Below are 23705 nucleotides of genomic sequence, written 5' to 3'. Positions count from 1 at the left end.
AGGCTTATTGAGAAAGTAAGGAGGCATGGGATCCAAGGGGACATTGCATTGTGGATCCAGAACTGGCTGGCCCACAGAAGGCAAAGAGTGGTTGTTGAAGGGTCATATTCCGCATGGAGGTTGGTAACCAGTGGTGTACCCTCAAGGATCTGCTCTGGGACCCTTACTCTTTGTGATTTTTATAAACGACCTGGATGAGGAACTGGAGGGATGGGTTAGTAAGTATGCGGATGACACAAAGGTTGGGGGTGTTGTGGATAGTGTGGAGGGCTGTCAGAGGTTACAGAGGGACATAGATAGGATGCAAAGTTGGGCTGAGAAGAGGCAGATGCAGTTCAACCCAGATAAGTGTGAAGTGGTTCATTTTGGTAGGTCAAATATGATGGCAGAGTATAGTATTAATGGTAGGATTCTAGGCAGTGTGGAGGATCAGAGGGATCTTGGGGTCTGAGTCCATAGGACACTCAAAGCAGCTGTACAGGTTGACTCTGTGGTTAAGAAGGCATATGGTGTATTGTCCTTCATCAACGTGGAATTGAATTTAGGAGCCGAGAGGTAATGCTGCAGCTATATAGGACCCTGGTCAGACCCCACTTGGAATACTGTGCTCAGTTCTGGTCACCTCACTACAGGAAGGATGTGGAAGCCATAGAAAAGGTGCAAAGGAGATTTACAAGGATGCTGCCTGGATTGCAGAGCATGCTTTTAAAGCAGGTTGAGGGAACTCAGCCTTTTCTCCTTGAAGTTATGGAGGATGGGGGGGAGGGGGGGGGGACTTGACAGAGGTATATAAGATTATGAGAGGCATTGTTCGGGTAGATAGTCAGAGGCTTTTTCCTAGGGCTGAAATGGTTGCCACAAGGAGGACATAGGTTTAAGGTGCCGGGGAGTAGGTATAGGGGAGATGTCAGCGGTAGGTTTTTCCACTCAGAGAGTGGTGAGTGTGTGGAATGGGCTACCGGTAATGGTGGTGGAGGCAGATATGATAGGGTCTTTTAAGAGACTTTTGGATAGGTACATGGAGCTGAGAAAAATAGAGGGCTATGGGTCTCTAAGGTAGGGACATGTTCATCACAGCTTTGTGGGCCAAAGGGCTTGAATTGTGCTGTAGATTTTCTATGTTTCTATCTGAAGTCCATGCATTGGGAGCCCTCCTGCTCACCCCATCTCTGAACAAATCTGCAGTTCCCACGTTGACCTCAGCACCCACAAAAACAACTACTGAAGGATACAGATCACATGGAAATTTGGGCAAAGCATTGGCAGATGGAATTTAATACCAACAAGTGTGAGGTGGTGCATATTGGGAAGTCAAATAAAGGAATGACATATACAGTATATGGTAGGGCATGAAAGAATGTTGATTTTAAAAAAAAAGAGACCTGGGCTTCAAGATCATAGTTCCCCGAAGATGGCAATAAAAGTAGACAAGGTGATGGATGTGGTACACGGATACTTGCTTTCATATATTAGGGCACAGAATAAGAGTTGGGACATTATGTTACACCTTTACAAAATGCTGGTTAGGCCAAACTTGGAGTATTGTGTGCAGTTCTGGTTGCCACACTACAGGAGAGCTCTGATTATGCTAGAGAGTTCAAAGGAAATGCACCACCTATCTGGAACTCAATACCAGAGAAGGAGGTGAAATCAGATACAATCACCATGTTTAAGAGACATTTAGACAGGCACTTGAATAGACAAAGGCATAAAAGGATATGGACTAAATGTGGGCAAATGAGAATAGTGTAGATGGGCAAAGATGTTGGCACAGACATTGTGGGCCAAAGAGCCCATTTCTGTGCTGGATGACTGTGACTTTATCTGCTTACATGTACATTTTCCCTTTCTCTCTCCACCCTACCCTAAAGCTTGTGAGTGGATGTTTATGTATCATCTGTTTTTGTACACCCTTTCTCCATCCATGTCTGCATACATATTTTGGGGTATTTTCTCTGTCATTTTCTTTCTCTATTTCCTCTATGTCCCTTTCCCATGTCTGACTGTTTTCCTCTTTTCTCTCCATCACTTTTGCTTTCTATCTTCCTCACACCTCCCAACAACCAATAACTTTCACATTCTCTCCTTCAATGTTCCATTCTCTCTCCTCTTACTCTGCTTCTCTCTCACAAACATAAGTTGATGTGAAATATGACAGTTCCCTAATTAATTGTTTTCTTCATAGAGAGGGAGAAAGGCCTTGGTAACAGGTTTTAACTTTCTTACTGTAAATTACAACAAAGCAACTCAAAGTAAGACAATACGATTCACATAGTGCAGCTGTGGCTAACAAAACAAAAACAAAAACAGAAAATGGCATCTGTGAAAAGAGATCTCATATTGTTGAGAAACATTTTTATTTTGTAAATATGTTCTGTAACTGACACACTGAATGTTCCCAGCATTTTCTGTTCTTATGTCAGCGTTTTATATCAGCAGATTTTTGATTAAAAACCATAAAGGTAAATTGAAAAGGGGGATTGAAATTAGCAAGAAAGAAACAATATTCTTGAGAATTAGGAAGATTTTGGGTATGTGAGAAGTATGGCCAAGAACTGAAAAAGAGAGTATTTAAGAGTAAAACACTAAGAGAGGAAATCATATTGTAAAAAAAAATCATGAAATTATGTAAAATATACCATAAAAATTAGTACCTTGCCTGCAAAGATAAGAAAATTACATGGGGAAGATGGGCTCTGGCCCCAAGTTCCCATAGGAGCTGATCTTAAGGTTTATGAGAACTGCCACTAGCTTGCAGGCTTTGTATTGAAGAACACTGGAGTATTCTGCTCCAGTTGAGCCAACATCAGTATGACAGTCCACATGGTCTCCTCCTGTAAGTAATCTCTATGAAACAGAAGTCAATATGAAATATGATAGCTCCCCCAGTTCCAGGTTTGAGTATTGCTCATGGATGGTTGCTCAAGGATTCAACTTCTGTTGGATTAATTGCTATGATGCAGCATTTGCAGCAATATTGAAACTGCCAATTTTGCTGCAAAATACTGAAGCCTCAAAATTCAGAGCAAAGAAAGTATTAACATCATCTTTTGTGTTACATCAGTTACATTAGTAACAGCTTGGATCTGATGACACATAGCTGATGGAATCTCATTAATAAACAGTTGATGCATAAAATAGACAAGAAATGGAGTTCTGTCTGTCTCCCAGACAAAATTACACAGAATGTGGTAATTGTGCAAGACTCTCGAGACAGTTTTTCCAGTGTTTGTAATTTTAGACAAGCCTGGAATCTCAACGAATCTTGAACAGCCATAGGTTTCGTTCCTGCATTTATTCTCAAGGCATACTGTTAAAACAAACCAAGCTTGTTGATATTAGCTGTAGCATTACTCCTTGTTTGTCAAAATGGGCTAAATACCCAGCCCTCATGCAATCCAACAGCAAAGCCTCTAATAAATTGTCATTTTGTACGAATGGTGTTTGTTTCTCCAAAACAGGACTATCCCAGTAGACCAACAAAAATTGGGAAGATCCAACAGTAGAAAAGCTACATGACTGCTTCCATTTTTACAAGATGGACAGGCCAGGCTTGATGTAGATTAGGATACCAGTCCTACAAAGAGTTTTGAATGAACCAAAGTTTATTGTGATGGAGACTGGTGTGTAAAGCACTGGGTTAATTAAGTCTGAAGATAACTGAAGAATGATGAATATTACAGCAACTTGTAGGCTGATGACTTGTAGACAAGGGAACACTGCAGAAATTGAGGTAATTAACTCTTTGTAATGGGGAAATGTTAAGAAGCTAAGTTTAGGGTCAGTTATGTTGCTGAGATGTGAACATTTTGACTTCAGAGATGATGTCTGCGGAGAGATGACTACTTTGTAAGAAATACTAAATAGGCTGTGAAGTGCTTTTGAATGCACCAGGATGTGAAAAAACACTACACAGAAAGAAAGACTTGCATTTATATGGTGTCTTTCACAATCTCAGAATGCCCCAAGGTACTTTAAAGCCAATTAAATACTTTTAAATTGTACTCTCATGGCAGACAGTTTGCATTTAACAGGCTCCCACACACAACAACGTGATAATGGCCAAATATTGTTTTTGAGTGATACCATTTGAGGGATGCATTCTGGCCAAAATAACTTCCCTGCATTGCTTCCAAATAGTACCATGGGATCTTTTCTGGCTACCCAAGAGAAGAGGGGACCCCTGGTTTTGTTTCATCCAAAAGATAACAACACTTCCAAAATGCAGCATTCCCTCAATACCACACTGCTTGTCAGCTTAGATTTTGTTTTCCAAGTCTCTGGAGGGCGCCTTTTTAAGTTGGGTGAGTGTGTTTTGTACTGAGCCAAATAAAACTGGAAATTCTGAGAAAAGAATTCCATCAATTATGTTATTCATGCATGCCCAACTCCACGTTCCTACAGTGAGGAAGTGTCACGTTGACAGGAACATGCCAAGTTTGCTCTGCTAAAGTGATGGCAGAGAAACATATTTAGACCAACTAGTAAAGGGAAATGTTTGGATTTTCAAGTCTGATCTTTAGGTAGTGCTAGGAAACGGGATTAATGGAGTCTGGTACGATGGTTGGCATGGACGTGGTGGACTGAAGGGCCTGTTTCTGTGCTGTGCGACTCTTAAGAATCATAGCATTTTTTATAAAATCTGTTGTATTGTCAAATTTTGTTATTTTTTGTCTAAAATATTATTCAACAATAAAAACACAATCTGAATTAATAAAAACATGTCTGTTCTTAGCCAGATATCAAAAATAAATTAAAAGCATTAAAATTTGAATTTGATTAAACTTGCTAAAACTCTAATTACCGGGGCTTGCTGAGCTGTTCATTTAAAAATTAAGTTAGGATACATCTAAGCAGCTGCACTGCTGAACTGAAGTCACAATACAAATTGAAAGCATAGGTAAACAAACATTATAAAACATCCAGTCTTCACCTGCACACTCGTATCTCATTTATCTTTGAATGGTGGAAAGATGAAAGCACAAAACAGGACATGTTCAACTCTGAGACATTTCAGGTTATCACATGCAACACACTGGTATTTTGAAGTGCAATTACTATTATTATGTCAGGATGCCAGACAGCCAAGTGAAGTGTATCATGCAGCAACTAAATGGTTTTCTGTGCTGTTGGCTGCTCACTAATAAATACCTGCTCTTCCTTGAATAGTAGCAATAAAATCTTGTGCATCTAGCTTAACAGAAAGTTGCCTTCCTTTAACACCTCTACTGTAAGATTACATCTCTATCTCTCGGTGTGCAACAATAAGGATGTGTACAGCACCTTCCCTACAGTAAGATATTTCAAGAATAAAATATAACACCAAGGTTGCAAAAATTCAGTTTGAGGCTCAGACAGTTGAACAAGAGTATCAGCACAAATAAACTGTTGAAGTTCTTGAGTGGGGCCTAAACCCATATTACTTAACGCAAAAACAAAGTTGGCCCAAAATGAGCCAAGCTAACATGCAAGAACTCTAAATTTTATTTTTCCTTGCTAGAAATCCAAGTATCATATCAACATGAAAAACAAACACCATAAAGTACAACCAGGAACAGTATATCCATTTTAGGTCAGAATGCAAACTCTAACAGGAATCAATACCTCACATTTTTCCATAGAAAGAAACACTTGAGTAATCAAATTTTCCCAGTAAAATGCTAAGTTTTGGAAGGAATGGACTGCAGATCCAGTCGCTCAATTAACAAATCTGCAATTCCGTATACAGTTACAGGCCATTAGACAAGAAAAATTACAGCCAATTGCCAGCAGTTTTGAAAAGTAAAAAGGGATAAATTGGTTCAATTAGAACTGGAATACCAAGGAGTACCTGAAAAGTATTTCTCTCTGGTGCAGGTGGCTGGGGTGCTATCAGATCTCAAATCAAAAGTTAATTTATCATTGTGTTCTTCATTGAGTCTTAAGATTTCATGAAACCTGCCAACCAACTTTAGGCCTTTGAAATGTGCAATTTTTACATCACTTGAAACGACAGATGCAAGGACAATGTTAGCCCTGGCTGGCATTGGGTCAAGGTCTCAAAATAAAGAGCTGACCATTCAGGACAGAGATAAGAAAAAGAAAATTTCTTCGCTCAAGAGTTCTGTGAATCTTTGGAATTCTCTACCCAAGAATGCTGTGGAGGCCAACTTGCTGAATATATTTGAGATGGATTGACAGATTTATGGATATTAAGGGAATCAAAGTTTGTGGATAGTACAGGAAATTGGAACCAAGGTAAAAGATCAGCCAGGATCTTATTGAATGGAGAAGCAGATGTGAAGAGCTGATTGGCCTACTCCTGCTTCTATTTCATATACACAAGATCCAATATGATGCTGCATTCTATCACATCATCTTATGGATGGAGACGTCAAATAATGAAAAACTCTGGAGCTCAAGGGTGTATTGCAACATACCTTTTCAAGTCACTCAGCTAGATAATAATCTTGAAATAAATTAGCACATCACACACCCTTTTTACCATATACTCACCTCTCATAAATCACTGCTAAGACTTTAGTCTAGAGTCCCTATTGGCCATCATCACCAACATGCAAACATTTGATCAGTTTCTGTTTCTAGCTTCTCATGATTAGATTGTATTGATAATAAAATGGGGAAATTAGTGGCTCACAGTTCTTTTGCACTATTTATTTCTTCCAAAATATCAGGAAAAGCAAGCTGACACAACTTGATCCTTAAAAGGCAGCACTACAAAAATAATTCCATCAATACACAAAAGTATAGAACAATTGACACTGAAAAATTATTTATTTTCAGCAGAAATGTGAATTAGTTCTGTTAAAACTGTTGCATGAAGAACAGAAAACCAGATGTGGCACTACAAACCACATTATTTCATAACAGTGAGCAGTTGCAATTTTCAAAACACCATCTACATTATGAAGAGATGGACAAACAATAAATTTAGTTAAGAGCAAATTAGCTGCTGAATCATAGCTCATTTCACTTGAATACAAAAGGTAAAATTCTTTGATGAAGAAAGCTTTTAAGTTTGCACAATAGGGACACACAACCACATCAAGATGTAAAGTCAGGAATGAAAATCTCTTGTCTGACTTGAATATCCTTAGGGTAGATTCCTACTATATACCTAGATAAACAACACTGATTTCACAAACACATATCCTTATAGACAACTGTAGTATAAAGTATCAGCACATTAAAGAAGAAACCTAAGTGTCACACAGTGCAATATTTCTGCTAGTTTTCATTAAGTTTTCCAAGGAAAGCTTGTTTAAAATACTTTCTGATCATCAACAGTAACATGTCATTGCGTATTAGAAACTTAACTGCAATCAAGCTGTCTCCTTTAAACGCAGTTCTCTATTTTTCATTATTCAATAACCTTAAAACAAAATAAACACAACATAATGGAAACAACCCATAGATCAGGCCACAGGGAATACGTTTTAGAATTATTGAAGACTGTTCCTAATTTAGTAGATTTCTAATCAGATATGGAAAAAAATGGTCAGCTAGTCTATAGTCAGCTATAGCAAAACTTCAGAAATCATAATTTGAAAATATAAAGTGGGAATTAAAATATGCATGAAATTAATATGGTGTAGCATGTGTGGATTTTGATTTCATTTTGCAACAATAATTGATTTGGGAAAAAAATAGAAAAAGATAAATCTCAACCTTGCAAAGTCTTCCTCACAAACATTCGGGAACAAGTGTCTAAATTGGGAGAGCTATTCTGCAGACCTTAATCTCCAGATCTTTCTTGGTGCAGGGCAGGTGCCACAGAGGAATCACAAATGAGTCACTCTTGTTACAAAAGGGAGATGACTCGTAGCAGTCAGTTTAACCTCAATGGTGAAGCATTTTAAAATAATAATCAGAGATAAAATTAACATCAGAAAGATTTGAGTTAATAAAGGAGATCCAGTAAAGGTTTGTGAAAGGCATATCAGACTTGACTAAATTGACTTTTTTGAAGAGGTAACGGGGCAGCTGACAGAGGGTAGATGGGTCTATATGGATTTTCAGGAGGCATCTGACAAAATCCAACATAAAAGGCAGGTTGACAAAATTGAGGAGCATGGAATTGAGCTTAGTTACAGAAGGGATATAAAAAATATTTGCTTAAGGACAGAAAGCAGAGAGTTGTGATAAGTATTTGTGTTTGAGGCGGCAGTATGATGAACAACAATATTCTTGATGATCCTTTTTTTAAAAATATTCCAATGACTTACCATTGGGTGCATGCAGTAAATTCAAAACTTTTCAGTCAACACCAAGCTTGGAGGTATGGTAAACAGTGAAGAGGACCATGTTAGATCAACTAGATGAGGACAAACTGACAGATTGGGCAGATAATAGAGTATAGAGATGTTGGCAGTGATATATTTTAACCAAAAGGGCAAGGAAAGGCCCTTTTTCTAAAGGGAACTGATAAGCATTTGAGAGAATGTAATTTACATGACTATGGGGTAAGAATGGGGGAGTGGGAAATGGTGTGCAAAAACAGAGGGACTTTGCATAAATTTTTGAAAGGGGTAAACCATGCTGAAAGTGGTTGGTAATATATATCAGCTCCAGGGCTCAAACATTGATGAATAGAGTACAAATACAGGGAGGTTACAACGAACATTTATAAAGCTTAGAGTATTACTTCCAGTTAAATCATCACACATCTGGATCGTCACATTCTTCCTAAAGAGATTAACTGAATGGTTCTAGAGATTAGGAATTTCTCCTACAAATTCAGACTTGAAAATCAGAGGTTGCTTTCCCTAAAACAAAGATGAACGATAGTAAATTGTATAGAAGTATACATGATCCTCACGGTTTTAGGTAGGGTAAATATAGATAAACTTTCCCCATTAACAAGTGGATTCAAGGACCAAAAGGACAGAAACCAAAGGACAAGGGCATGTGAGGAAAACTATTTTTGTGGAATGATTTCAATCCAGAACACACTGCCTACAAGGGTGGCAGAAAAAAAGAATTTATCAAATTTTTCTAAAGGGAACTGATAGGCATTTGAGAGAATGTAATTTACATGTCTATGGGGTAAGAATGGGGGAGTGGGATTGGATTGACTGCTGTTCCAAGAACCAGCATGGGTTTAAGTGGGCCAAAGAACATTCTTCGTCGCCATAATAATTCCATGATTCTAATTTTAATTTAAATTTGTGTGTGCATACTATTGTTGAATATCCAGGTTCAGGAAGAACAAGTATTGGTTGACTAGGCTTCAAAAAAGGTTAATGTTACTTTTTTCTGAAAACAAAGAAGGTTTACTTAACAGAAATTTTTCAACAGGCTAAGACATAGCTCAATAGAGTTCTTTGAGTTTATGAAGAGATCTGACAAATTTGTTATAAAGATTATGTTTTCAGTTGTAGTAATGACCAAAATTGCAAGAAAATCAGAAATAAGTCCATCAGGGAATTCAGGAGAAAATATTTGGAAGGGATATACTAGTTTTGGAGGCTATTCTGCAGTGGTTCACAAGATTGATTCGTGGAATGAAGGCTTCATCTTACAAGGAAAGATTAAGCAGGTTAGTTCTATAGTTTAGAAAATGAAAGGTGATCTTATCAAAAGATACAAGATTCTGAGGTGCTTTACAAAGACAAATGCTGGAAGGGTGTTATATTCTCATAGGAGAAGCTAGAACCAGGGAACATCGTTTCAGAATAAGGGGTTACTTATTTTAAGATGAAGATATGGAAGAAGACAAGAGGCTGTGATCCAAAATATCAAAAAACATTGTCACTCAACTAAATGTAGCCTTAATTTGCAGAAAGAAGCACACACACATTTAATGGAAATTGAAGACATTTCCTTCCAAGCAATAATACTTCCTCTAAATCAAAGTTACTGAAACCACATTTAAATAGATGCTTTTTAATTCAGTTTCACAAGGCCTATTACAGAATTTATCTATGGGAAGTTAAAAATGGTAGAGGAATGCAATTTCATTCTTTCAATTAAAAAAAACAGCAATGGTGTTTGCCTTTTCATCATTTTTTTAAAGCCATAAATCGCTCTGGCTTGATTTTTCCTCTGTAATTGAGAAATTATGCTTCAAACTAAAAATGGGCGTAAGACCCAAAAATATGACCAATACTCTTTTGATGAATATTTCACATCTCACATTTAGCAATCTGAAGCACTGTTATTTGCATTCTCATACATCCTTTGAAGGATCCTGAATACCTATCTCAGCTTGGATCAAATGTTTGCTTTTACCTCATAGGTTCATTCTCAAAGGTTTTCATCTTGTGTTGAAAGGAACTATTAGCATTCATGCAAAGCAAGCTCAGTTAACAAGAAACTCAAAAAGCAAAATTTGCATTTTAGCCAGTCCTAAAATTTAACGTCAACATGTACACATTAATTATATTAGCCATGGAAATTTAGGAGGGAAAAAAAGAGAAAAAGTCAGATCACATTTGAGCAAATGAGTTCTTCTCTCTTCTGTACTGAGAATATATGGGATAAGGACAAAGATTTTTCTTAAAAATTTTGTTTGATATACATAAACCGGTATACATATACACTTCAGAAATTATTTATGATTCAGATTAAAAATTAGAATTGCCACTGGGTGGAATACTAACTATCCCTAAAAAACTGCATTTGTTCTTTAAAAAATGTACATTCCACATATGGATATCCTAACCAATATCAATTTTGCAGCCAGTTTTTGAAACACTTGCTTTGTCAGAAGTTGCTCTGAACTACCAGCTGCTTAATATTATAATCCTCCTGTTATCCCATCTCTTTATTAGCAGCATTGAACAGTTCCAAAATGAAACAGGAACACTAGAAGCTTTAGGGAAAATGTATCATCTGCCTCCCTGGAACTGCCTGGCCTGACCTGTGACCTTCAGCCTTTCAAGACTTCAACTAAATTACCATTTTTAAAAGAGTTTTAATTTCAATTTCTTTCCAACTCTTGTTTTCTTCTTGACCGAGATATGTTCAAGATGTTAATTAACCTACTTTCTCTTCAGATTTTGACTGACCTGATACAGGTTTTCTGCATATAACCAATCCTGTTGGTTTGGATAGAATAAAAAAATTATTTTGACAGGATCAATTTTCATAATTTTGTATAGGCTTAAGTGTTCATGATACACCACACAAACTGCTCCCACATTCAGAAGTCAGTGTCATCGTTACAACACTGGCATCCACCCAGCCCTGTGGAAGATTGCCCATATAGGTCCTCTTTACAAAAAGCAGGACAAATCTAATCCAACAATAGCAAAGTGATGGAAGGCATCATCATCAGTGCTATTGAGCAGCAATTAATCACCAATAATCTGCTCACCGATGCCAAATTTAATTTTCACCAGGGCCACTCCATCCCAGATCTCATCACAGCCTTAGTCCAAACACAGACCAAAGAGCCAAATTCCTGAGGTGTACTGACAAGGACTTGCATTGGCATCAAGACAGTATTTAACTGAGTGAAGTATCAAGGAACCTGGGTAAAACTGAAGTCGATATATAGGTATCAAGGGGAAAGCAATCCAATGATCGGTCCTACAAAACAGTTCTGGTTGTTGCATGTCAATCTTCCCAGCCCCAGGATATCACTTCAGAAGTTGCTTGGAGCAATGTCCTTGTACCTATCATCTTCAGCAACTTATCATAAAAGCACAATTGGAAATGTTTGCTAATGACTGCCCAACTTCTTGGAAATGAAGTAGTCCATGTTCTAAATAACTTTCAAGCTTGGAGGTGATTGTTGTGTCCGGCATTAATGTTACCTGCCACATCATCCCAAGAAGAAACTCCAACCTTTACATTTAGTGACCTGACCATTGCAAATTCTTCCGCACCCACCCCCCCCCACCCCACCCAATCATCATTAACATCAACATTCAGGGGTCCACCATTGACCAGAACCTCAACTGGAACGGCCACACAAACACCGCAGCTGCAAGAGCAGGTCAGAAGCTGAACATCTTGCCAATTCAAAAGCATTTTTACCATTTACAAGGCACAAAATCAGGAGTGTAATGGGATACTTTCCACTTGCCTGGATTAGTGCAGCTCCAAGATATTCAAGACCTTCCGAGACGATAACAAAATCCCAGAAGCACGAAGCAGTCAAGCAGCATTAGTTGGGAGAGAGAAAGAGTCAGCATTTCAAGTCATTGACTTTTTAAATCAGAACTAGAAAAGTACGATGACAAGTATGTTTTAAGTTGAAGGAAAGTGGGAGTGTGGAGAGAACAAAGGTAATGCGTGTGTGATCGGGTAAAGACTAAAAGTTGTCAATGTAACAACAATGTCCCCTCTCAGAACCAAACTTCCAGACAGTGACAGAACTCATTTCCTTAGGAAATCTTCCCTTCACAGCCTCTAGCTTCAATCGCCCAATCCTGCACAGCCCACTTCTACCTCCTCTCCAAAATCCACAATTAGAACCATCCTGGTAGACAAACTGTTTTGGCCTACTCTTGCCTCACTGAACTTATTTAGTCCAATCCTGATTCTATACTTCCCTTCTTTTCTCCAATCCCTTCCCACTTACATCTGTGATACCTCTTCTCATGTCCTCTGCCTCTTTGACAGTTTCCATTTTCCTGATCCCAACCAACCCATCTTCACAACGGATGCCCAATCCCTCGATACCTCCATCCAACACTAGGATGATTTGAAGTCCCTTCATTTTTTTCTCTTCCACCACCATTTTCTTTTGCTTGATTGAACCTGTTCTAACATTGAACAACTTCTCCTTCAACTTCATTGCCTTTCTCTAATTTAAAGGTGTAGCTTTTGGAACTTGCATGGGCCCAAGCTATGCCTGTATTTTTGTTGGATGTGGGGAAGTTTATACTTCAGTCCTATTCAACACTGCCACTGTGAAAGTGATGACAGCACTGGTGTTGCTTCCTGCACTTATACAGAACTCCAAAATACTATCACTTTTGCTGCCAATTTCTACCCTGCTCTCAGTTTGATATTCAAGTCTCACCTTCCCTTTCTCAGCATCTCTACCTCCATCTCAGGAGATGGGTTAACTACCAAAATCTGCAGCTGTCTTGACCATACTTCTGTCCACCTCGCATCCTGCAAGGTCTCCATTCCATTCTCATAATTTCTCCATCTCATCATATCTGTTCTGATGATAAAAACTTTCCACACCAGTGCCTTTAAGATGTTATCATTTTACCTTAATTGTGATTTCCCTCTACTGTAGTTGACAGGGCTATCAACCTCGTCTCCCTTATTTCCTGCACTTCCGCCTTTGCCCCTTCTCTTCCCAACCAGAACAAAGATGGGGTTCCCCTTATCCTCACCTTCCACCCCACCAATCTCCACATTCAACAGAACATCCTTCACAATTTCCACTACCTTCAGTGGGGTGCCTCTACCTGACACATCTTCCCCTTCACTGTCGGTGTTCTGAAACAACCTTTTCCTCCATGATCCCCTGATCCATTCTTCCTTCTCACACTGCTTTCCAATGCAACCACAAGAGAAGCAGCACATGCCCATTTACCTCTTCTCTTCCTGCCATCCAGGGACCAGATGAAGGAACGATTCCCTTCCAAAAACACTGTGGAAGTACTGCTACTAGCAGGGTTGCAGCAGTTTAAGGCGGTAGCTCACCACCGCCTTCTCTGGGGCAATTTGACATGGGAAACAAATGCAGCAATAACCAGATCCCAAAAATTGATTTAAATAAAAATCCTTCACTCACTCTTCCAAGTAATGTATTGTACTGGATGCTCACAACTGCATTTCCTCTGTTCTCTTCAACTGTCTGCAACTTAATACATGCTTGTTTTCTTGCTTTCCTGGTTCTAATGAAGGGTCCTTGATTCAAAATGATGCTGCTTGACCTGCTGAATGCTTCCAGAATTTTCTGGGTTTTTTTTCCAAATTTCAAGCATCTGCAATTTTACTCCAATCATCATCCAAGACAAAACAGCCCACTTTATTGGCACTCCAACCATCTCCTAAATATTCACCTTTTCCACCACCACTGCATGAACAGCTGCAGTGCGTACCATTTACAAAATGCACAACAATTACTTACCCAGGCTATTCTTGCAGCACCTTGCAAACCAGCAATATCTTTCACCCACAAAAACAAGGGCTTCAGATACATGACAACACTACCATCTGCACTTTGCTCTCCAAGTCTCACAAATATATCACCATTCTTTGATTATCACCAGGTCTAAATCATGAAATTCCCTGCTCAAGAACACCGTGGAAGTACTGCCACCAGCACGGCTGCAGCAGTTCAAGATGGTACCTCACCACCACCTTCTCTGGAGCAATTAGACATGGGAAACAAATGCAGCAATGGCCAGATCGCAAAAATTGATTTGAATATGAATCCTTCGTTCATCCCTCTTCCCCCACCTCTACTTTAGCACATAGATCCCAATTCCCCCAACTCTCCAATTCTTCAGTAACCCACAACACCATCTTTAGCAACGTTATCATTGGACAACTCGACCGCACATTCTCACGGTCATACAGCATGGAAACAAGGACTCTAACTCTTGGAGTCTACACCATGCACCGAACATCCATTGACACTAACACAACACGAATCCCATATTTTTCCCTCTCATCTCCACCCCATCATGTCACTACTATCACACCCCCACCTCCTGATCCTCCCACCACCCACCTACACTGGGAATAATTTACAGTGGGCAATTAACCTACCACCCAGCACATTTTTTGAGATATGGGAGGAAACTCCCAGGCGACATTCATGTAGTCACAGGGAGAATGTGTAAGCTGCACATAGATAGCACCCAAGGTCAGGATTGAACACAAATGTCTGAAGCTGTGAGACAGCAGCTCTAATCACTTTCCTAATCACTTTTGCAGGATACCTTATCTGAACGCAAGTCTTTGAGTAAACTTATAGTTACTATCCCTAAAAAAACCTTTGATTTGGAGTTCGGTTTCCCTTAAGTTACTGACATACTTTAGGAACTATAATTTACTTTAAAATTGCTCTATTAATACATGTTATTGTTATTCCAATTATGACAGTCGTGTGTTTTTTTTGTGTACAAACCCAAGCACATTTGAAATTAGATCTCTATCCAGCTTATTAACTTGAGCAGAAAATACAAAAGAAGCTTAGAACAACTTGATATAGCCAACAAAAAGAGCAAAGCTCTGGAACTTTAGAATTTCAAATCAATGAAGTATGCCATAATGATTATATTTAAAAACTAATTTCTGAAATTTGAATATGTTCTATATCTTTTGGACACATAGAATTCTTGCTATTGATAATGTGGAGAATGGTTGCAATAAATGTTGGAATATTCTATTACATGACTTTTTGAATCAAGGTGTAATTGGGCATCACAACCATTCTCCACATTACCAATAGCATGAATTTTACGCCTCTTAAAAAAAAATAGGTCATCTTTAAATTTCAGAATTTAGTTATTTTTAATTCATTGATTTGAAATTCTAAAATTGCAACAGTATTTCTATAATAAAAACAAAAATACTAAAAATACTGAGGGTAGGCAGTAGCTTTGGAGAGGAAAAGAGTTAGCGTTTCAGGAGACCCTTTATCTGTCTCCATAACTTTTCCCCAGTTTATAGTATTACTTCTCAATCCTCATGTATTCAAAGCTAGCCTTGCAAAACAGAAATTAACCTCACTCTTCTCAAGATCAGTGAAATTAAAAGGCAGTTAGTTAATAATTATCAATAATTTCCAACATTTCACTCTTTGCAAGTGAGAAGTCAAATGCAAAAATTCAAGGAGGTGAATTTCTGTGGAGATTCTCTGACTTGGTTGTTTATCTTCAGCAGAAGGGACTGTTATAGGAACTGTTATTGGAACTGTTATTATCACCTCATTATAGGAAGGATATGGAAGCTGTAGCGAGGGTACAGAGAAGATTTATCAGAATGCTGCCTGGATTAGAGAACAGGTGTTATGAGGAAAGGTTGAGTGAGCTAGGGCTTTTCTCTTTGGAATGGAGGATGAGAGGAGACTTAATAGTGGTGTACAAGATTATGAGAAGCATAGATAGAGTGGACAGCCAGCTCCTTTTTCCAGGGCAGCAATGGCCAATACCAGAGGACATCCATTTAAGGTGAGTGGAGGAAAGTTTAGGGGAAAGGTAGGTTTTTTTTTAAAACACAGAGTGGCGGGTGCCTGGAATGCACTGCTGGGGGTGGTGGTAAAGGCTGATACAATAGGGACATTTAAGACTCTTAGGTAGGCACAGGGATGTAAGAAAAATGGAGGGTTACGAGCTGTGTAGGAGGGAAGGGTTAGATTGAACATGGAGTAGGTTTATATAGGACGGCACAACGTCGTGGGCCGAAGGGCCCATACTATGCGGTATTGTTCTATGACTGAGAAACAAAAGACCTGGAGTTAATGCAGGTCACCCACTAAAGCTACAGCAGACAATCTGGGGCATCCCCTGCCTAGAAACCAACTCTACCATGCTTGCTACAACTGCCCGATCTTTTATGTTTTATGTGAAAGATTATAAAAGGACAACAAAAATGAAATATTTTTCTTCTATTAATTCACAGTCCATTCTCGTGAAACAAAATACTCAAAAGTTATAGCCAGCACATGACAGATCAGTGAGCTGCAGATACAGCAATTTGTTGCAGATCACTCAGCTGGCACATTAAGAGATTGCTAATAGATCTGCAGATTTGCAAACTGTGGCACTTAATTAGCTTGCCTATCTGTTTTCGCTATGCCTAGAATAAACTGCATAAATTAAATTTATGCACTCAACTGTGCACTATTTTATCAATAAAGTTGAAAATTATGAAGTTGGCTTATTTTCTGCAATTTTTCTACACTAAGTCAATGTCATTGAGAAATTGAGCATTCACTTTGACGAGTCAAATGTGACCTGGATTTCCTTCTTCACCACCACTCTTCTTAACCTATAGAAGAATCCATCTGCATTAATTGGGGATTAATGCCACAAGTAGAATGATCTGAAAACTCTCTCCACCATCACTTGAGGTTTATAACTTCACGAGATAAATTACAGATCACTTTCCATTTCTTGCATATATTAATTTTAAAAAGTTCTAAGAAATTATGAATTTTTTTAACAGAATTTGAATGACAGGCAGATTCAAAGAATTAATCTGTTAATGCAGTTATGATAATTCTGTGGAAATGTCAATTTTTCTCAGTTTTGACACAATGTGTTTCATGAAACTGTCACTACACCTCAAAACAGCGAATAATATTATACAAATGATTCTCGTCATTTCATCACCCACTCACTACTGAACCAAAAAGGTGAAAAAGGAGACCAAACATGGCAATGAAATCTAGGATTCTCTGAAGAGCAGAAGACTTGAAAAGAAAACTTAAAAGGGATGAGAAATAAGAATACTAAACAAGTTAGTAACAAATTTGACAGACTGAATAGACAACTTGGGGAGGGGGTGGAAGAGCACTTTTGTTGAGAGCGAGGAAGCTAACAACCAAGAGACATATTTCAAGGCACAGGTCATATACTGCTGTCTACAACTGAGGTCACAGCTGGAATTCCTTGCTCACATTATTCTGAATTTGCTACCAGCTGTCGTCTTTTATTAAAAAGAAAACAATCTTGAATAATTTCTCACACCTGCTTTTGTTTGTTTTAAATTGGTAATTGATATTCCCAATACATTGGTATACACAGCAACACAGCACCCTTGTACCAAGCAAAATCTAATGAGTGGAATAGATTGTAGCGACCCTGCTTTGCTAATTCCAGGTGGCTGCAATGCTAATCTATAATGCTGTATTCCACTTAATCTGTTGCATTTGGTGGTGCACCAGAGATTTGGAAAGTTACTCTCATCAAAATCCTTCAAATACTTTTTAGATGCAACTTCATTACATGCCAAGCACTAAGCAGCTTTATTCAAATTTTATTTGATAGCTTGAGAGTTTGAAAAGAAAACATCAAGGCTTCTTTTGAAAACAGACTTAATTTCAAAAACCATTGTTAAATGACAATTCATTTGCCTAATTGAGAATATGTTTTGAAGAAGATTACTACTTACAATCTCTCCAGATATCTCTGTCCAGCAAATGAGTTATTCTTCAACTCTGTTAATTTGTTGTTGCTGAGGATCCTGTCAAAAACAAAAACAAAATTAAAATACTCCAAGAATATCCACTAATCGGTTTTACATATTATTGTGGACTTCAATAATAGTGTTAAAAATCTTGCTATATGTGCTACATTTTATTCACTCACACTTTGCAGGAATGTACAATGGAAAACATGTTCTATAGTGGTAATGCCACACCATTAATTGCAGGCCTCCTGACAGCATTGGCATTGTTCCAATTTGCTGATCCCATCATGCCGCAATGCAATCAGGCAGAGGCCACTGCAATTTTCATCCTTATTTGTATTCAGACAAGAATGCACTACAGTTGTGGTATCTAATAGCTTTTTACCATCAATACATTTTCTCTAAAGTACATTACAATTAGATTAAATTAAATATACTGCTTATTAAAAGATTTGTTTTAGTACTGCCAAAATGTTTCTATCCTTTTCTCTGGCCTAATTTTGCCAACCTTCAAATGTTATCACTTGCGCACTGATCCCAGATGCCCATTCATTTTCCTGGCACAGTCTTAGTAATTGAGTATTCTGCCCAGCTGTTATGCCAATTATAGCCCTGGTATAACTTCTACTACTACCGTGGCTTCTATCCTAAAAGAACCCACGTACAACCACTGCATTCATATCTCTATCCTGCTCAGATTCCCAGACTCACTCCAAATCAATTTCTGACGCTGTGCTACTCATTATTACCACAGCCCTGCCCGTGTTACTTTCACTATTGTATCAAGAAAGGCCACCACCACCTTTGCTTGATCTGCAGATCAGCTCTTAGTTTTGCTTACTTTCCTTAAATGTTATTCCAGTGTTAATCTGCCAACTTCCACTCATGCCACTATAACACCTCTTCCATTCTTTAATTGCTATTACATTCCTAGTCATGCTGCCATCAGACCACCACTTTATACACAAGATTTAACTATCATTCTTCTGCCTTACTCTCAATTTTAATTAAATATAACATCCTGTTGCTTCATCTTCATTTATTATTATTCTGAAAGTAGCAATTTAATGTTTCTTCTTCATTTATTAATTTACAGAACATTGTTATTGCTTGAGGATAAGGTCACTATCTATTCTTAATAATGAGATAAGAGAAGATATCTTTATTAGTCACATGTACATCAAAACACACAGTGAAATGCATCTTCTGCGTAGAGTGTTCTGGGGGCAGCCTGCAAGTGTCGCCATGTTTCCGGCGCCAACGTAGCATGCCCACAACTTCCTAACCTGTATGTCTTTGGAAAGTGGGAGGAAACCAGAGCACCCGGTGGAAACCCACCTAGACACAGGGAGAATGAACAAACTCCTTACAGACAGTGGCCGGAATTGAACCCAGGTCACTGGCGCTGTAAAGCATTACGCTAACCGCTACACTACCATGTCTGCTGTGATCTTCTAGAAGATGTTTCTCAGCATCATTTCCGAATTCCACGTGGTGAGGTTGTCTAACAACAATGTAAGGTAAGGAATTCAGCGTTTGGATAAAGTGACTTTGAAGGTCTACCACCAGGTTTCTGATTCAGGATGGAGGTGATGGTGCTCTAAGTACTCGCTGTCCTTTGTCTACATAGTAAAGATTGTGCTGTGGGAGATACCAGTCAAGAAGTTGTGGCGCGTTGCTGCAGTGCATCTCAGAAAAAGGTATTCACTACAACCATGGTGCATTGCTGATGGAGGAAGTAAATGTTTAAAGTGGTGTGCATGATGTCAATCAAATGGGCTGCACTGTCATGGCCAGTATCTTCCTTCTCAAGGGTTGTTAAAGTTGGATTCAGCTAAACAAGTGGAGACCATCCCATCACACTGCTGAATTATGTCTTATAGGTTGTGGAAAGACTTTTGGGAGTCAGGAAATGAATTATTCACCACAGAATACCCAGTCTCTGACTGCTCTCAAATAGCCACAATATTTATATGGTTGGTCCAGTTAGACAGCTGATGCCCAGGTGAGGCACTCATTGATAATAGTGGTACTGAACTTCAAAAGGGAGCTAGTTTGATTCTCTCTTGATCGAAGTAGTCATTCATGCCATAGCAGTGCTGGATAATGTTATCTGCTACTTAAAGTCAAGCCTTGACAGAGTATTCCTGCAATCGGATCCAGACTATTTAATTATATGAAATGGGACTGGAACAATACAATTACCATGGAATATTGCTACTTTTGACTCGACTGCTGCCCATACTCCTTTTACTCTTTAGCATCCATCATGTAATTTCACCAGTCTGGCAATTTAATTTTTGTTGCTCATGATACACTGTACACTTTAAGGCTGAGGGATATGCATGACCTTGAGATTACAGACTATGCCGAAACACAACTCTGCCAGTCCTAGTGATCCAGAGCACCTCATACCCTGCATTGAACTACTGCATCCATTCTCAATCAATCCTACTTCTTGGGATTTGGAGTTAATTGCTTCTGACCATTTCCCAATGCATTTCCACCTAAGACGGGCCTATCCTGTCAAAGGAACAGGACATATCTAAGGATGGTGACACAGAAATCTAGGGCATTGCCTGAATGGCATGATTCTGAGAGTACAATTCTGACCATGTTTTGCTTTATTAGTCTGTAGGACAGTTCTCCCAATTATAATGCTACTCTAAATGTTATTAATGATTGTGCAATTAAAGTGTCTGGATCTATGCAAGTGCTTATGCTAAGTACTGTAGTCAGAGTTAAATGGTAAGCTTTTATTTTCCATGTGATCCAAGAAGACATCCTTATTAATATTTTCAGGACAAGAGACAGGTCATTCAACATTATAGCTAAAGTGGTTTGCCACTTCTCTGATAATCATAGCAAACAGCTGTCAAATAGAACTTAGAACATTTGGATTAATAATGCAAAAGACAGTACCAATATTTCTTCTCGCCGAGATTCATTCTATAGCAAGTACCAATGAAGTTACAGAAAGCCACTTATTTCTTGTTCCTGGGGTAGAAAAGGAGGAAAATCCAAAAAATGGCAAGAAAATGGATTGGTGAATCTAATGCCCTATTCAAATATAAATCTATTACCTATCATAAGACAAGACAGAGCAACATTGAAGATTTTTGATGCAAAGAATGATGACACCCTCAATGATTTCAGAGGGGGCGGTGGCAGAGAAGGAAAAGTTCCCCATAATGTCAACTAATGTATTCAAGCAATTTTAACTATTTGAATTAATATACTGGACTGCATATTTTAAATTCAGACTGAGTACCTAATCCAGTAAACAACACACAAGATAGCAAAGTGATAGAGATCTGAATGATCCTTCTCACAACAATGAAAACAAAAAGAGCTGGGAATTTAAGATAGCACAATCGGGTAGACCAAAACTGCTCTCATTTCTCGGTCTCATTGTGCAGTAAAACTCCGATAATTTGCTATTCAACTATTCAGAAATCCTGATGGTTTAGCATCCGGCTCACCCAGTGCAGTTTGCCGCACTCCCCTTCAGCTCACCGGGGCCCTGGTTCCCACACTCGTTAATTTACTGGGTTCATTTGAAAATCTAAAAAAAATGAATTAAAAGTACATTTGGATATTAATATCCAACATTCTGGATGATCTGCCAGTCTTACACCACCAAATCCCAAGTGCTTCGGAGTGTCAGAATTTTACTGTACCCTGCAACAAATGGGACCCATAAATTTTACATAGGGATTTTCAGTAGCACTAGAAAATCATTCCAGCAAAAAGAACTCCACTTCAAATTATATCTGCAGCAGCGCAGTAACCAATATGTATCTCTAGCATGATTATCAATCTCTCTCGTCTGAAAAACAAGAGATATTGTTTACTCACAGAAAACAACAAACTAACCCCGTTTCCCCTGAATTGACACGACTTATGCTGAGTATTTCTAACATTTTCTGTTTTTAGTTTAAAAACAGTGTTAGGATGATACACCAAGTTGTTTTGCAGCCAGTAAAATGTAGGAAACAAAGTTCCAGCTTGCATCTTTGGAACTGATTACTAGTCAAGAGCATGTGTCTGTGAAACCCATCCTAGCAAGAATCAGTAGGATAAAAAAGGTGTCTCCACTTTTAAACAGTCTTGGTTAATCACTTATAAAAGGTAGCTCTCCAAATCAGAAATTAATCAGGACTAGAATTTGACCTAGTTCCTGGCTTGATACTTATATTTGAGCACTGAGATTAACGCACCAGAACCAAAAAAGGAAGCCTATCCTTGCTCTGTCCCATGACCATCAGTCAGTGACAGCTGTAATGGAGAAGTCTCTCATCTTTAGGAGGATCACTTTTCACCAGATAAAATAGAATGCCCCATCAATGAGAAAATTTATATTCACATCTTTTACTAAACTAAAAATGAAACTGAAATAACGAACTAAGTCAGCTTTACTGAAAAAACCTAATACATAAACACTTTCATAATAAAGTTTGTAACAATTCAACTTCCAGCAATTTGCTGCAATCGTCTACATCCAAAATCAAACCGTTTCTTAGAGGACTATCCTGGGATTTCTTTTCCTGAATTTAACTTTGCATAGAGTTGAAAATGTAACCTCAGTGATTCAATTTAAATTCATTAGTCAAAAATATTCTCCGAAACCTCTCTTTTTCTGCTCAGAAGGAAATTGTGCAATCATTTAAAACTTGCATTTTTACAGTGGCCAGACCAGACAGAAGAAAGTAGATACACAAATGAAAAGGAGAATAGATGGAATGGATTTAAGAACCAAAAGGAGGAAAGCAATCTTGATTTTGAAAGCAATGATGAAGGAGACATGATGGTAACGTTTTAGGAGGGGATCCAGAAGGATAAAAGAACAAATACAAAGATGTGGAATAAAGCAAGAGAGAGAGGAAAAGAACCAGGATATATGTGTATGATCCCAAGACCATCGAACATACACATAGGATATCAGATTTAACACTCCAGAACTCAGTACAGTTCAAGAGAGAGAGAGCAGTAAATAGGAACAGGGTAACCTATTCCACGATACCGTTTGCCATCTATATAAAGGAGATGAGGTTAGGTTGTGGCCGTCAGTCTGGTAAAGCCTGGAACAAGATTAAAGCAGTTGTTAGTGGCAGCCTTCCAGGTTTATATCAAGACACAAAAGCCCCTGAAATAATCTCAACATTCTGCATCAATCCAAATGTGTACTCTGAATGCCCTTGGTGAAGCTTCAGATACAATTTCTCCTAAATATTTTCTTCAGGGTAAAGTGTGAAAGGAGCTCCATTTCTTGCCTCTAGAAGTTTTAACACAACACTGCGATCACTTGCCAAATTAAGTTGCTAGGCAATGAGCTGAGCTGTGAAAAATCAGTCACTGAAATGAAGTGAAAGATGTATACACAAAAAAGACAACAGATGGACATGAGGACAGTATTTCTCTTGCACTTAATCGCAATCTCTCTGGGGCCTTCTGTGCTCAAAGCAGTGATAACCAATTCTGTTAGACCCTTGCCGTTGGCACATATCTCTGCATATTTTACTATACTTTCTAATAATATAAAGCATTTGTTCAAAGTGACATTTTTCCTAAATCTCTTCTGAGAGACAAAAGGTTTTCAAATTTAATAAAGACTTTGAGATTAAATTTACCAACTGTTGTTGTAGCCACTG

The 23705-nt window shown here is 38.4% G+C and overlaps 1 protein-coding gene across 3 annotated transcripts in view; it reads right to left on the bottom strand.

The window, feature by feature from the left end:
• The window catches only part of adgra3 (adhesion G protein-coupled receptor A3), a 100003-nt gene that overhangs the window by 38235 nt on the left and 38063 nt on the right, over positions 1-23705 (bottom strand). For all 3 annotated transcript variants that reach the window (XM_052032111.1, XM_052032093.1, XM_052032102.1), the window contains exon 2: positions 18037-18108. Coding sequence is in view for 2 of the 3 variants with exons in the window: in XM_052032093.1 (XP_051888053.1) it covers positions 18037-18108 (72 nt within the window). In the remaining variant the exon portion in view is untranslated. The remainder of the gene's footprint in view (positions 1-18036; positions 18109-23705) is intronic.

Source organism: Pristis pectinata, chromosome 2 (assembly GCF_009764475.1).
Source record: "Pristis pectinata isolate sPriPec2 chromosome 2, sPriPec2.1.pri, whole genome shotgun sequence".
Classification (NCBI taxonomy): domain Eukaryota; kingdom Metazoa; phylum Chordata; class Chondrichthyes; order Rhinopristiformes; family Pristidae; genus Pristis; species Pristis pectinata.
The sequence above is the reverse complement of the archived record's forward strand: the minus strand, read 5'-3'. Positions and strand labels throughout refer to the sequence as shown.